Here is a 14,981-nt window from a genome sequence, read left to right on the forward strand (position 1 = left end):
AAAAAATGGAAGAAATCTGGCAGAGGACCCTCTGGAATGGGAAGGATGCCAGCACCCATGGTTTTATGGTTATTGAGAGCTGTTTTCCCTGAATCAAGTTACAAACTCCTCTAATGCCTTACAGTAGGATTCTAGATATGTAAGAATGGTCAAAGCCCTAAGCATGGTCAGGACACAATCGCAATGGCAACAATTTTTTCTGCAACGTTAGTGTGACTTTGGATTGAATTATTTCTCAAAGACATGTCAATTTTCAAGGGAGAAATTCTATAAATGCCTCTTTATATCAACACTTATATTATCTCATTTAATTTTTAATACAACTTTATGAGGTCCTTAGTATTATCCACATTTTATAGTGGGTAAAACCAGGGCTTGGAGAAAGTAAATTATTTGTGCAAAGTTTATGCCTTCCAAAGATGAGATAGGAGTTATCTACATTCCAAAGACAGTGCAATTGGGTGGTAAACGGTCCAGAAGTACTAGAAATTGTTTCTTTTATTGGCCTGTCATTTTTCCATTGACTGTTTTAATGCAGATATGGTTCTAACATTAAAAGATTTTAAGCTTTGTGATAGGAGCTTTGTGATATTCTGTAATTTGGGTTATCAAAGTTTAGTATTTACAGCAAACATCCTTATTTATCAGCTCTCTCTTCTACCTCAACCAAAATAATAAAGTATTAATGAGTTTTTATCACTTCTCAAATCCAAAAAGATAAAACAGAAATGAAATTCAGGTAAGTCTCCAATTTTCTTCCCTTTCATAAATTGGGCAAAGCAATTAAATCATCTGTTTTTAGATGGCAAGTCCCTACTGTGCTTACAGAAAGCTTCCTTCAGAGTCCTCAACAGGAGGAAATACAATATTACACCAAATGACTCTATTATGCTAGTATTGTTGGAAATCACTGGATTAAACACTCGATTAATATGAGTCTTAATCTCGATGCTCATTTTTACCATTTTTCTCATGTGCCTCAAACTATTTCTTTTTATCCTCAATAAAATGTTCACAAAGGAGTGGAACAACAGAAGAGGGTCTCCCTTCCCTGGGATCAGTTGAGCAATAGTAGCCACTTGGCTTACCATCCCAAAAGGCCACCCACAGGGAGCTCTTATACTGCCTAAGTGGACTCTAGCAGCATTCTAAAATCCACCAGCACCCTAAGGATTGGGGTGTTCAGGCCTTAAGAGACCCTTGATGGCTAGTTTCTGTCTTAGGGACTGTCTAAGGAAAGAGGTAGTTCTAAGTTCCTTGTGGCATTTCTAAGCATCTCAAGGACAGTGAGGAGGATCTAGGATTTGTGTCCTAAGAGAAGTTTCCCAAGTACACCAGACCCTGAGCTCTGAGCCCAGTGCCAGGGTCCCCAGGGAGCTTACCCAAATTGGCAACAATTCCTCTCTTAGCCCAATAATTGCCATTTTGCAGTGATATTTATATTTGCAATGATATTCATCACGTTCTGGGGACCTCAATACTATTAAACAAAGTCTTTGTCCCTCAAAACACTTTTGTTGGAGAGACAAGACATGTAACTTAGTTTTGCTTGTCCTCCTGATACAACGAAAACACTTTCTCATGTCATTCAAATTATCATCTACTTCCATCTCCCTCTTTGGAGAAACTCTTCTTTACTACTTCCCAAATTTTTTCAGTCAAATTCCATTTACTTTCTACAGTCATGCAAACCATCCCTGGATACCATCAGTAAGCATTGCATGTCAATAGCTTCTACACTGAGCCAATGGAAATTTATAAACTGGTAAAGTGTTTGCCAGGGTGTAGGGCACTGTGCAGAGAGGTGGATGGATTTCCACATGCCATATCCATAGTAGACACTAATTAGCTTTGGAATCGCCACCTTATGTGATCTTGCTCCCTGGATGAGAAACCTGGGATGATGGGCAAGGAAGCACCCAGGCAGGACAACCAGGCTCCAAGCCTTACTAATACAGTGGGCAGTGGGGCTACACACTGGGGGGATTTGTGCATTCTGCAATGTGCCTGATTTATCCTCCTAGAGTAAAAGAATGCCATCCTGGCACAGGATTCTGTTAATAATAAGAAGAATAATTCTGTTAATTTGAAAGAAGTAGTAGTTGTTGGGGTGCCTGGGTGGCTCAGTCAGTTAGGCATCTCCTTCAGCTCAGGTTATGATCCCAGAGTCCTGGAATTGAGTCCTGCATCAGGCTCCCTGCTTAGTGTGGAGTCTGCTTCTTCCTCTACCATCACCCCTACTCGTGCATGCTCTCTCTCTCTCTCTTCCTTTCTGTCTCTCCCCTCTCAAATAAATAAATAAAATCTTTAAAAGAAGTTGTTGCTTCCTTGGATCAGAACTGTCTATTCTATACTGAACTCTTACATGCCATTTATCTGACCACGTAAGCAGCAATCTTGAAGAAAAATCAGATTCTTTACTCACAGAGTGAGTTAGTTCTCAAAAATAAAAGCTAGGTTCTTCAGTGGATGCTATGGATTTAAGAATAAAGTTTACATATACTCAAGACCACAGTTACAGGTCTGCTCTGAGGACAATAAAACCAAGATAAGAAGGCAGCAACTGTTGGGTGGTGGGTGGTGGATGGGCGAGGGCAGAGAGGGAACACATGATAAAAGAGAAAACAAATGTAAACCACCAGAGTGGAGTCAGTGACTCAGCAAAATTATCAAAGCTTCTGTTGAAAAAATTTCCCTGGTTTTGGTTTTTGAGAGCATATAGGAAATTGGGGGTCCTTGATTGCACAGTTTTATTTCCTTTTTATGGTCTCAAATTTTTTTAAAAAAGAATAATTTACACATGTGTTTCTAGAATTGGTGAATGAATGAACCTCACTTTTTAAATACCTGAGCTTCTCAAAACCCATGAGTCACTGAAGCATTGTCATCAGAGGTAGTCTTAAACTTGAAAATGAATTGATTATAGCTAAGGTAACAGAGTTTTGTCTTCTGGAAATGATCAAGCAAGGAAACACCCTGGGGGCACAGGGCAAAATGCCTTCCAGGAAGCTGGTGGAGCAGGAAGATGTGGAGGCCCAGCCCAGTGAGGGCAGCAATGCCTTCTGCATGGCTCACCTGTCTTCCCTTCCTTTCAGCCCAATGCCAGGCAAGCCTATGTTGAAGTCCAAGCAGGAGAGCCTGGCCCTGGAGAGGTTTGACACTTTATCTCATTATGGCCTCTAGCAGTTTATTGAGGAGAAAAAGAAATATTTTGAGGCACATAAGAGAAATGATAAGTGCTCACTTTCTACTTCTCCTGCTGTCCTCTGGCACCCAAAGTTCAGTTTGCCAAGTAAGTGATGGGGGCTGGGGCTGAGGGCAAAGTCCCCCAAAGTCCAGCTTCCTTTTCTAAGCCCTGCTGTCCTAAAGTACACTTAAGTTCTTTCTTCACGCTAGAGAGAAACCTGTATCACCATTGATTTTGTACACTCCCCACCATGACCATCTTCATCTGTAAAATGGAGTGTATAATAGTACCCATCTCCTAGAGCAGTGGTTCTCAAAGTGGGTTCCCTGATCAGTAGAATCAGCATTGCTCGGGAACTTGTTAGAGAAGCAAATTCTCAAACCCCATGTCAGATCCACTGCAATAGAAACTCGGAGGATAGAAGTCAGCCATCAGTTTCACAAGCACTCTGGTAATTCAGATGCTCACTCAAGTTTGAGAATCGCTATCACAGGGTTGTTGTGAAGAGTGAATGATAGAGGAGCTAGAACATGCTCCACTGAACAGTGCCTGGTACCTCAGTGTTATCTAGCTATTGGTATCCTCATCATAGTCACCATCAGCACCATCATGATCATCACAATTATCATCATTGCAGGAATCCTTTCTAATAACACTTTAATCTCCAAGGAGTGCTGGGTACTCTCCTATGGAGATGCCTATCCTGTAGAACAAAGCCCTAGCACATGTATGTTCAAGGTGACTATTAATAACATAAAGGTCTTCTCTGTCTTGACTACTTACCATAATGACACAAGGTGCCAGGAGAGGAAATGCAAAAACTTATATTTGTAAGGAAAGACTGTATTAATGGGGGCAATTGACATAAGGAGATGCTCAAAGCCTAACTCAGAAATGTTTTCAGGAAAGGATGGGTGAGTAATGCTTTTATATGCAGAGATCCTGGAATTGGTGGCTCTGGAAATATAAGGTGGGTTGGGGAAGAAAAAGGTAATAAAAACTGCTGTGTAGGAGTCTTGAGCCTTAAAAAACTGTGCCAAACATTGCACGAACAGGAGAGTCAAGGCAGGAAATGTCTGTAGTCAGGGACGTGAGCAAATTTTCAGAGTGGGAAGTTCACACAGAGTTTAGGGCCTAGCTGTGCTAATCAAGCCAGCCTAAAAATGTTAAACAAAAAGTTTCAATCAGTTTTCTCAAGAAACTAGTTTTTATTTATGCCATGTTATAGTTGATTAAATAATGGTCCCCAAAGATATCATATCTTAATTCTTAGAATCTTAAATATTACATAGCAAACATTTTCCAAATGTGATTAAGGATTTTGCAAGGGACAGATATCCTGGATTATCTGGATGGGCTCTAAGTGCAATCACAAGGGTTCTTATAAGAGGGAAGTGAAGGGAAATTTGACTTAGACAAAAGAAGAGAAGGGAGAGATTGGGGTGATGTGCACAAGCCAAGGAGTGGCTGAAGCCACCAGAAGCTGGATAGAACAGGTTTTCCCCTAGACCTCCAGAGGGAGCACTGTTCTGTGACAACTGGTTTTCAGCCCAAGTGATGAGATTTTGAACTTCTGCCCTCCATAACTGTGAGAGAACAAAATCCTGTTCTTTTAACCCATTGTGGAAATGTGTTGTTATAGCAGTCATAAGAAACTGATACTTCTTGTTTCATGAAAAGACTTTTTTTCAGATTTGAGGAAGAGATCCTCTGGCAGCCAAAGGAGAGTTTGGATTATAGTCTTGACAGTGGGAAAAATCCCACTGGGACAAAGGTCAGCACCTTTGTTACCTTCTACATCAAGACACTTTGCCATAATTTCATTTAAATGATACTGGTAATGGCTGTGTTCATATGCTGTAAAATCAAGATTACCGTAGTTGATATCAGATTTCATTTTATTATTTTTTTAAAGATTTTTTATTTATTTATTCACAAGAGAGAGAGAGAGAGGCAGAGACACAGGCAGAGGGAGAAGCAGGCTCCATGCAGGGAGCCCAACATGGGACTCGATATTGGGTCTCCAGGATCACACCCTGGGCTGCTGGTGGTGCTAAACTGCTGAGCCACCTGGGCTGCCCAGATTTTATTTTTTTTTAAGATTTTATTTATTCATGAGAGACACAAAGAGAGGCAGAGACACAGGTAGAGGGAGAAGCAGGCTCCCTGCAGGGAGCCCAGTGTGGGACTCTATCCCAGGACCATGGGATCAGGACCTGAACCGAAGGCAGATGCTCAACCTCTGAGCTACCCAGGTGTCAATATCAGATTTTAAAATGGAAATGCTGGGATCCCTGGGTGGCGCAGTGGTTTGGGGCCTGCCTTTGGCCCAGGGCGCGATCCGGGAGACCCTGGATCGAATCCCATGTCGGGCTCCCGGTGCATGGGGCCTGCTTCTCCCTCTGCCTGTGTCTCTGCCTCTCTCTCTCTCTCTCTCTCTGTGTGACTATCATAAATAAATAAAAATTAAAAAAAAATAATAAAATGGAAATGCTGAGCTTCAGTAAAGCTAGTAGGGAAGTTACATGTAGAACATGTCTAAGTAAATGAACAAACTATACCCTGAGACGACAATGATCACAAAGTAAGAGTTTAATTAATTCTTAATTGATTTACTTAACAAATTGGCTGGTTGTTTAATGTTACAGTAGCTAAAAATATATATATTATTTCATACATGATTTCATATGAACATCTAACCATAAACAGGCTCTTTTTCATAAAATTATAAATTATAATAAACCATTTTACAAATAGACGGTTGTCTGGATAATGCTTTTAAGAGTAAGTCTTGGCTCATTGAATTTAAACAAATTGGAATAGTTGTTATATTGAGGAGAGATGTTAAGTGGCCCCAGGATCTTGAATACCATTACCCTGGATGTGTTCACTGCCCCATGGTTTAAAACTTCCAGAGATGAGGTGAAGAATTATATCCTGTTTACTGGTGAGCAAAAGAAATCTAGACATGAACATGAGAATATACTTTCACAGAAACTGCATTTTATTTTATTTTATTAAAGATTTTATTTATTTATTCATGACAGACAGAGAGAAAGAGAGGGAGAGACAGAGAGAGAGAGAGAGAGGCAGAGACACAGGCAGAGGGGGAAACAGGCTCCATTCAGGGAGCCTGACATGGGACTTGATCCCAGGTCTCCAGGATCACACCTGAGGCTGAAGGCGGTGCTAAACTGCTGGGCTGCATTTTAAATAGGAATTGGGAAATCCTGACAAATGAATTTTATCAAAGGCAGAACTAAATTTTGGCTGCTTGACTAAAATGTGACAATTTTAATATTAGCACCCATTTAAGTTATTTTGCAAAGGAATAAGAAGAAAATGGACACAATGGTTAGTAATACACATTTCTGTAATGCATTATTTAACAGATTATGTAGAAGTACATGTCATGAGTTGGATGGAGCAATATCTTCCACTCTTTTGCTTAAATGACTTTCTCCCATATTTCTCCTGAATTTATATATCTCTTGATTTAATCTTACGTTTTGAGCATAGACACCATTTTCTCCTCTATTGAGTTTGTATCACATTCCATCAAGCAGAGGTGATGCCATTCTTTGGAGCAGCACCTGCCAGTCAGCCAGCCTCCCGCCAGGCTATTACCTAGGTGCAGGCATTCACACAGTAGCAGGTTTTTCCACCCTGTGCAATCTTATGGAGCTGTGACCCCAGGGCAACTATAAAACCCACGTGCTAGAATAATTTAGATTTCTTGTGATTGACTGAGTAAACAAGCAAACAATGGCCATACTTTACATAACAAAGAACTCTGACCCACAAAAGAAACCTCTCTGGCAACTGTCTCAGAACAGTCAGGACTTGCTGAATGGCTATTACTTTATCTTTGCCTCCACTTCCAACCCAGGACAAACCGGAGAAATCCAAATATTCTCCCCCAAACCAATCACATAAATGAAGTTCCATTTCTAGTTATTCGTCCTCCAGCTTCCCCATGACAACAGAAGCCTCCCTCTTTTTACATAATTAAAGCTTTTCCTCACTCTGGTTGTTTTAAAATTGTGTCCTTTTTCTTTTCTTTTTTGGAATTGTCTTTTTGTATCGTGGGTGGTCTTCATTTATTTCTATTTGCGTATGATGCTTGTGCTGACCAGCATTGTTACTTTTTTTTTTTTTAAGGATAAAACAGCAAAATCAAAGTCCAGCCATATGCAATACATTTTTGTAACTACCTGAAAACTTGGGGCCCTTAGCTGTGTGTGAGAGGAAAAGGATTCTACTTTCCAAGGACATAAAATGAAATTTTTAATAAGTTGACTTTTTGTTTTAAAGATCTTATTTATTTATTCATGACAGACACAGAGAGAGAGGCAGAGAGGCAGAGGGAAAAGCAGGCTCCATGCAGGGAGCCCGACGTGGGACTCGATCCTGGATCTCCAGACCTGGGCTGGAGGCGGCGCTAAACCGCTGAGCCCCCGGGGCTGCCCAATAAGTTGACTTTTAAAAATATCTATTTGTCTGACTTTGTACTTAGTTAAAATTAAATTGATAACTTTTGTAGAAGCAAATTCACATGCACCAATTTCTGTAAAAATTAAAAATATATATATATATATATATATTTATAGGCCTAGAAAAAAGGAGGGAGAGCACAGGGTTGTTCATTTTCTAAAATATATTTTCTACAATGAATGTTTCTTACACAATTTAAAAAATAAACTTTTAGAAACATTTCTAAATTGATTTCCTTAAATCTCTACATACAGCTAACACTCGAACAACACAGGCTTGAAATGTGGAATTCACTTACATCCAAATTCCTTTGATAAATGCATTAGAATACTGTAAATGTATTTTCCCTTCCTTATGATTTTTCTAGTAACGTATTTTTTTTCTAGCTTACTGTAAGAATACAATACATACAATATATATGTTAGTCACTGCTTGTTATCATTGGAGAAGCACCCTGACAATAAGTGTTAGAAAGCATATTCCTTATAGCTTAAGAGAAGTACTTTGGATACTGAGAAAGACCAAACAACCTCTAATGCAAAGTGTAGGGAAATAAAAGTTTCCACCTTTCTCAACAGCGTTTTTCATTGAACCAAATTTTTCTGTAAATAATTTGTTTCATTGTTTTTGAGAAAGGCTGGAGAGGGAAGAAGGCAGAGATACAGGAGCGAAGCATTACGAAATACCAGGCCTTTGTGTACTCCTACCCAGTCTGTCCCTTCGCTTTCCAAGGATTTAGGTCTTGACTACCGCATCCGTATTTGGGGGATTTCCAGTCCCCTCCAGATTCTTCCCAAACCGAGAGGCACCGCATCCCCCATCCTCCACCCGCCCCACCTTTGCTTGGAATAAACAGGAACCACTAGACAGACTATCCTGTTCTCAGCCTTCCAGGAGATTTTAACCGAAGACTGTAGGACGAAAGGACACGCAGGGGGATGCTGGTGAGCTTCCTTTCGAGAACGACCTCCCCCACCGATCCCGTGAGTTGGGGTCATGACGCCATCTAGGTCCCCAGCTGGCCCCTGGACACCACCCCCCGCCCACCCTGCCTCGCCCCCTCGGCGCTACCCCTGGCCCCCCTGAAGCAGGCCCTGGCTAACCTTGAGGTCGTGACGTCATCGGGGCCCCCAGACTGGCTCGGGATCCCACCCCTCCAGCCCGCCCCCCCCCCGGCTCCCGGCGCTATACTCCACCCCCCTGAAGCCGGCCCCAGCCGCCTCGGGACCTGTCCAGACGGCGCTGCGTCACGCGCTGGGAGCCCCACGCCCGGAGGCCCCGCCCACAGGTCGGCGCAGCCAATCGCCGCGCGGGCAGGCGGCGGGGGCGGGCCCGAGAAGGCCGAATTCCCGGGGCCTTAAAGGCTGAGTCAGGCGCACTCGGGCCAGACTCCTGGGCCTTGGCGATCGGTGGGCTTCGCCTGCGCAGCTGTGGGCGCCGCAGGTCAGCGTCTCGGTCTGGGAACCAGCGCGTCGGGCACCGGGACTGGAGCGGGGGTCCACCCCGGGGCTCGGGCGAGGGGCGGGTGCGACCCGCTGGGTACGAGTATCTGCTTACCTGGAGTTGATGAGGCTAAGTCGACGCTGCCGGGATCCCGTAAGCCTGGAGGTGGGAAGTGCGGGTTGAACGGTTGGGGGAGCCCAGGGCGGCGCTGAGACCACCAGGGCCCTAGGCTGCGCGGGAACCGGAGCGCCTCTGGCCGTGGCGGACTCAGGTGCGGTAGCCGGGAGCTCGCGGCAGCCTGACCGCGGCGTCGGCTGCGGGGCCCGGCGCCCGGTGCGGTCGTCCGTCAACATCCTCCCGGCGCGCAGGCCGGTGAGCGGGGCGGAGAGCCCCCTGGCCCAGCCCCGCCTGCCGCGCCGCTCTCGTACGGGTCGGGAACTGGCTGCCCTGGACTCCGTCGTGCCTCGGGACCTCGTCCTTGATTTGGGGGCCGGAGAGGTGTTGGCGGCAGAGGCCAGATATGGGGGCACCGCGTGCACTCCCGTCTCCCTTCTGGGAATGCCTTTAGAGAGGTTTCAATTCAAGAAATAGAGGTCCGAAGGCATGTCTCCCCTCATGCTGTACATTAGTTCAGAAGAAAGGTGTGAGGGGCTACTTGAGTCCTGGGGGATCCCTGCCCCTACTTGGGAACAAGTGTCCTGATAAGATTTCCTGGGTCACCTCGGTATTTTCAGTAAATAAGTTGGACCAACAGTTTCTGAGTTGTCTAAAGATTCTGAGACCTCTATCAAAACCTAAATTGTCATTGCACTATTACAATGAAGTCTATTTCAATTCCTACAGCACTTGTCAGCCTGTTTTTCAGTTGAAGGCTGAATCATATATAGTTCCTCTGTTTAAGTCCTTGGCGTGTTTTTCTCCGCCCACATCCATAGCCTTCTTCCACAGACCTGTAAATATTTGGGAAAATGGTTTTTAAGTGTTTTTACTTAACATCTCAGGACAAAATAGGATGGCTTTTTTAAAGGATCAGTCTCATCAAATATTCATTTTGTTTTCCTTATTAGGTTTTTGAAACATGAATCCTTCACTCTTCTTGACTGCCCTTTGCTTGGGAATAGCCTCAGCAGCTCCCAAATTTGATCAAAGCTTAAATGCACAGTGGTACCAGTGGAAGGCAACGCACAGGAGATTATATGGCATGGTTAGTAACATGAAACTGTCCAGAGGGACCCCAAGAGAAAGGCCCTTGCCGTTGAGAATTTATAGCTAGAGAGTAGCATCTAGAAGTTAGCTTTTACCAAGGCAATAACTTCATGGCACCTGTTACTGAGCACGATATAGGCATAATTCCTGTTGTATGGTTGTTGAACAGCTCCCAGAAGCATAAAGCCATCCCTGGCCATGGTTTTTTCTCCCTGTATGTAAATCCCCATGGTGAGGATGGGCTGGGTTTTAAGTAGAAATAAAGATAAGTTACATATTTACCTCTAGAATGAAGAAGGATGGAGGAGAGCAGTGTGGGAGAAGAATATGAAAATGATTGAACTGCATAATCGGGAATACAGCCAAGGGAAACATGGCTTCACAATGGCAATGAATGCCTTTGGTGACATGGTGAGTGTGGCATAGATTGCTGAATGTTTTGTGCTTCCTCTCTGTACTTGAGCAAAATAACCTCTTGCTTTTTCAACATCTAATTTACTTTTCCATAAAGACCAATGAAGAATTCAGGCAGGTGATGAATGGCTTTCAAAACCAGAAGCACAAGAAAGGGAAAATGTTCCAAGAACCTCTCTTTGCTGAGATCCCCAAATCAGTGGACTGGAGAGAGAAAGGCTATGTAACTCCTGTGAAGAATCAGGTATGGTAATATTTAGCAGATCTCCCTCCAAGAGTAGAGCCAAAAAGGAATTAATGTCCTTGCTTTGGTAGACTGTGGAGTAACCTCAGTTTGCTTTTTTGTTTTAAGAGTATTCAGGTATATGAGGTATTGTTTGTATTGTAAACTGGTAACTTTTTTATTTTCAGGGTCAGTGTGGTTCTTGTTGGGCTTTTAGTGCAACTGGTGCCCTTGAAGGACAGATGTTCCGGAAAACGGGCAAACTTGTGTCACTGAGTGAGCAAAACCTGGTGGACTGCTCTAGGGCTCAAGGTAACGAGGGCTGCAATGGTGGCCTGATGGATAACGCCTTCCGGTATGTTAAGGACAATGGAGGCCTGGACTCAGAGGAATCTTATCCGTATCTTGGAAGGGTAAATGGGACTCCTTATCTTGTTATTCAAGATCTGCTTTTGAAAGTTGAACATTTTGAAAGATGACATTTTATTAAGCATTCACAGTTTAGATGCAAACTGACAGAACTGTCCATATAAATTATCAGCCTTTGCATAAATTCTCTGAATAGATGGTTAGCTGTTCTTACTTCTATGTGTAACTTGGAGAGTTTATACACTATTCTGCACATAATGCAAGTTTCTCCACAGTGAAGTTTCTTGTGGACAAGTAGGCCTAAGGGTTTCACTGAAGAAACATCTGCTAATTTTTCAATTTCAAATCAACCAGTAGCATTTTGCTGTTGACTGACAACAGAGTCAACTTGGAAATCATTAAGCTATAAACTGCTGAGAGTTGAGGTCCTAGAACTCCTGTCCCCCAGGAGTTGGATGGTAGTGATCAACGTTCTTTTCCATTTACCTTTAAAAGGACACAGAGACCTGCAATTACAAGCCTGAGTGTTCTGCTGCCAATGACACTGGCTTTGTGGACCTCCCTCAACGGGAGAAGGCCCTAATGAAAGCAGTGGCAACTCTAGGGCCCATCTCTGTTGCTATTGATGCAGGCCATCAGTCTTTCCAATTCTACAAATCAGGTGGGTATTTGTATTTTTACTGTGGAAATTCAGGTAGGCAAAATTGGAAAACACCGTGATGGACTTTGGTTTGGAGTCCTGCTTTCCAAGACAGTAGAATTTTTTTTTTTTTTTTTTTTTTAAAGACAGTAGAATTTTGAGTGGGTATTGAATATAGTGATGTTTCCACTTGACATGTTTTAGGCATTTTTTCATGACAAATTCTGTCTAATTTTACTTTATTTATTTATTTATTTAGATTTTATTTATTCATGAGAGACACAGAGAGAGAGGCACAGATACAGGCAGAGGGAGAAGCAGGTTCCATGCAGGGAGCCCGACGTGGGACTCGATCCCAAGTCTCCAGGATCACACCCTAGGCTGAAGGCAGTGCTAAACCACTGAGCCACCTGGGCTGCCCTTCTTTCTGATTTTATAGTAATTCTGTAAATACAAACAATTGATGTAACTATTGCCCAATTGTTGGATATCTTTTACAAAAAATGTTTACTATGGAATATAAACACTGATGTTGTTTCCTTTTAGGAATATAAAGGATTATGCTAAATAATGGAAGTGGCTAAATAACCTTAGCCTTGATAACTAGATTTTTTTTTTTAAGATTTTATTTATTTATTCATGAGAGACACACAGAGAGAGGCAGAGACAGGCAGAGGGAGAAGCAGGCTCCATGCAGGGAGCCCGATGTAGGGCTGGATCCCAGGACCACCGGATCATACCCTGAGCCAAAGGTAAGATGCTCAACTACTGAGCCACCCAGGTGTGTCCCCGATAACTAGATCTTATTATTGGAAATCTTTTTTTTTTTTTTTAAGGAGAAAATAGGGACACCTCTCTCTCTCTCTCTCTCTCTCTCTCTCTCTCTGTCTCATGAATAAATAAAATCTTTTAAAATTAAATAAATAAATAAGAAAATATCTTTGATTTAACTGAATTGTGTTGATTTCTAGTGAGTTGAGTTTGGCTTTTTTTCCTTTTTATGAGCCATAACAATCTTTTGGTAAATACTTGACTTTATTTGGAGTTTGTTGATGACATTTCATTGCATTTTGAGATGTCTCTCTTAACTGTAGTAGAGTGAGTTAATGTCATGTGTTCCCTGGAGCTTCTTACCCTGACATCAAATTTTACTCTTCTAGGCATTTATTTTGATCCAGACTGCAGCAGCAAAGATCTAGATCATGGTGTTCTGGTGGTTGGCTATGGCTTTGAAGGAACAGATTCAAATAATAAATTTTGGATTGTCAAGAACAGGTATAAAACTCCAAATGTTGTATATATTAAATTGAAAGGGAATGCTTGTTTGGAATCCGTTTTTGATTTCAAGTCCAAAAACTTGCTTTCGAAATCCCAGAAGCCTTTCTCCCACTTAAAATGAACACTACATTTTTATAAAGGTAAAACTTACTGATACTTGATTACAAGACTCTTTAGCAAGCTTGTTGTAATTATTACTATGTATTTGTAACATTGCATTTCTAAATTATGAAATTGTTTTTATCCAGAAACCTATCTGGCCCTAAGAGTTTGAGATAAAGGATTTTGCCACCTCTAGGGTTAAGGGCTGGTTTTCCTTTTTTCTGTGTCCCAGTTTTTCAACAAGGTATATTGAGCAGAAACCCCTGCTGACTCTTAAGTCCGAAAGATTTTCCAAGAGTCCAGTGGACTTTGTGCGTCCTTCCTGTTACCACTTACCCTGCCATTTTATTCTATTTCCCAACTCTCCAAGACTTTGAGGATTGTCAGGATCAATTAATTGAGATGAGGGCTAAGATAGCCTGCAGAGAAACAGACTGCTACATTGGAATTCTAGCTTTGCCTCAATTTCCTGTCTTAAAAAGTTACGGACCTATGGGAATTAATATACTTATGTAACAGCACTTAGAATAGTGCCTGGTAAGTGGAAAGCCTTAAGTATTAGCTATTAAGTGTGTACTTAATTCTTTGCATAAAAGAAAAAATATGCTCTTCTTTTCAGTTGGGGTCCAGAATGGGGCTGGAATGGCTATGTAAAAATGGCCAAAGACCAGAACAACCACTGTGGAATTGCCACAGCAGCCAGCTATCCCACTGTGTGAGCTGATGGATCGCAAGATTAGAGGACTTGAAGGCAGCATATCTGGAAGAATTTTATCTTAAAGCTGACCAGACTCTTATTGTGTAAGATAAGACACTTGAATCATTGAGGATCCAAGTTGTGATTTGAATTCTGTGACATTTTTATCAGGGTAAAACATTACCACTACTTTAATTACTGTTATATATGGCTTTATAACGTTGAAGACTCATTACTTAATTCTAAGACTTTTGACTTCTCATTTTTTCAAAAGATATATAAAACTTTGCCTTTTGAAATAAATTTTAATTCAATATGTAGAGGTGGAACTTCTCTGCTTCCAATGCATTAACTTTTTGTGTAGTCGGGAAATATAATTGGGCTGTAAAGACAACTGAATATACCAATGCTGAATTAGGAGGACACTGGGTTGGCCCTCAGCATCTTCTAGTTAAAAATATGTCAGCTGCCCATTGGCTATGTTGAGCCAACCCTTGAATCTGACAAAATACGACAGTCTCTAAGGACAAGGTAAATTGTTTTAATAAAGTTTTAATAGTTTTTAACAATTCACTCTTTAGGAAAGTGAATAAACATACAGATTCTTAGGCTTTACATACTAGAAAAGGAGATCCTCTTGACTCAAAATGGTTAAAATCTAACAAGGTCATGGAATAAAAGCCTCAGAGCCAGTTAGTTACTGAAGCAATCTCTTTGAATTGCTGGTGAAGATCATGTGACTACGTTGCAGCTGAAAGAGGACCAGATTCTAGGTTCCCAAGTCTGTCTTGTCTTTGTTCTGCCAAGTCTGTTGGCTTTCCACATTACTCTTCTAGGAGAAGTTTTGTTACCTAATGTTAGCAAAAGTAAATTTAATGGCTATGATGAACAAGTCTCAGATACTTAGTAAGAACTGGAGAAATGTATT

The 14,981-nt window shown here is 41.9% G+C and overlaps 2 protein-coding genes across 7 annotated transcripts in view; one reads left to right on the forward strand and one right to left on the reverse strand.

Annotated features, from left to right (window-relative positions):
- Positions 1 to 8,835, reverse strand: part of LOC112644574 (protein FAM240B-like) — a 265,942-nt gene extending 257,107 nt beyond the window's left edge. For 2 of the 3 annotated variants that reach the window (XM_049115706.1, XM_049115710.1), the window contains exon 1: positions 8,785 to 8,829. The gene's annotated coding sequence lies outside the window, so the exon portion shown is untranslated. Of the gene's footprint in view, positions 1 to 8,784 lie in introns of all 3 variants that reach the window. The other variant, XR_007413681.1, reaches the window with a different exon arrangement.
- On the forward strand, positions 8,409 to 14,382 carry CTSV (cathepsin V). 4 transcript variants are annotated; one of them, XM_025423054.3, is made up of 8 exons: positions 8,409 to 8,625; positions 10,192 to 10,328; positions 10,619 to 10,741; positions 10,842 to 10,988; positions 11,156 to 11,380; positions 11,832 to 11,997; positions 13,137 to 13,251; positions 13,976 to 14,382. In XM_025423054.3, exons 2-8 carry the CDS (start codon positions 10,203 to 10,205, stop codon positions 14,073 to 14,075), a joined length of 1,002 nt encoding a protein of 333 aa, XP_025278839.1. In that variant the 5' UTR covers positions 8,409 to 8,625; positions 10,192 to 10,202; the 3' UTR covers positions 14,076 to 14,382. The 4 variants fall into 4 exon arrangements, with proteins under 4 accessions (XP_025278839.1, XP_025278838.1, XP_025278837.1 ...); XM_025423053.3 differs by lacking the exon at positions 8,409 to 8,625 and adding an exon at positions 8,973 to 9,124; XM_025423052.3 differs by lacking the exon at positions 8,409 to 8,625 and adding an exon at positions 9,019 to 9,289.
- The last annotated feature ends 599 nt before the right edge of the window (positions 14,383 to 14,981 follow it).

The sequence above is a fragment of the Canis lupus genome, chromosome 1, assembly GCF_003254725.2.
Source record: "Canis lupus dingo isolate Sandy chromosome 1, ASM325472v2, whole genome shotgun sequence".
In the NCBI taxonomy this organism is placed as follows: Eukaryota; Metazoa; Chordata; class Mammalia; order Carnivora; family Canidae; genus Canis; species Canis lupus.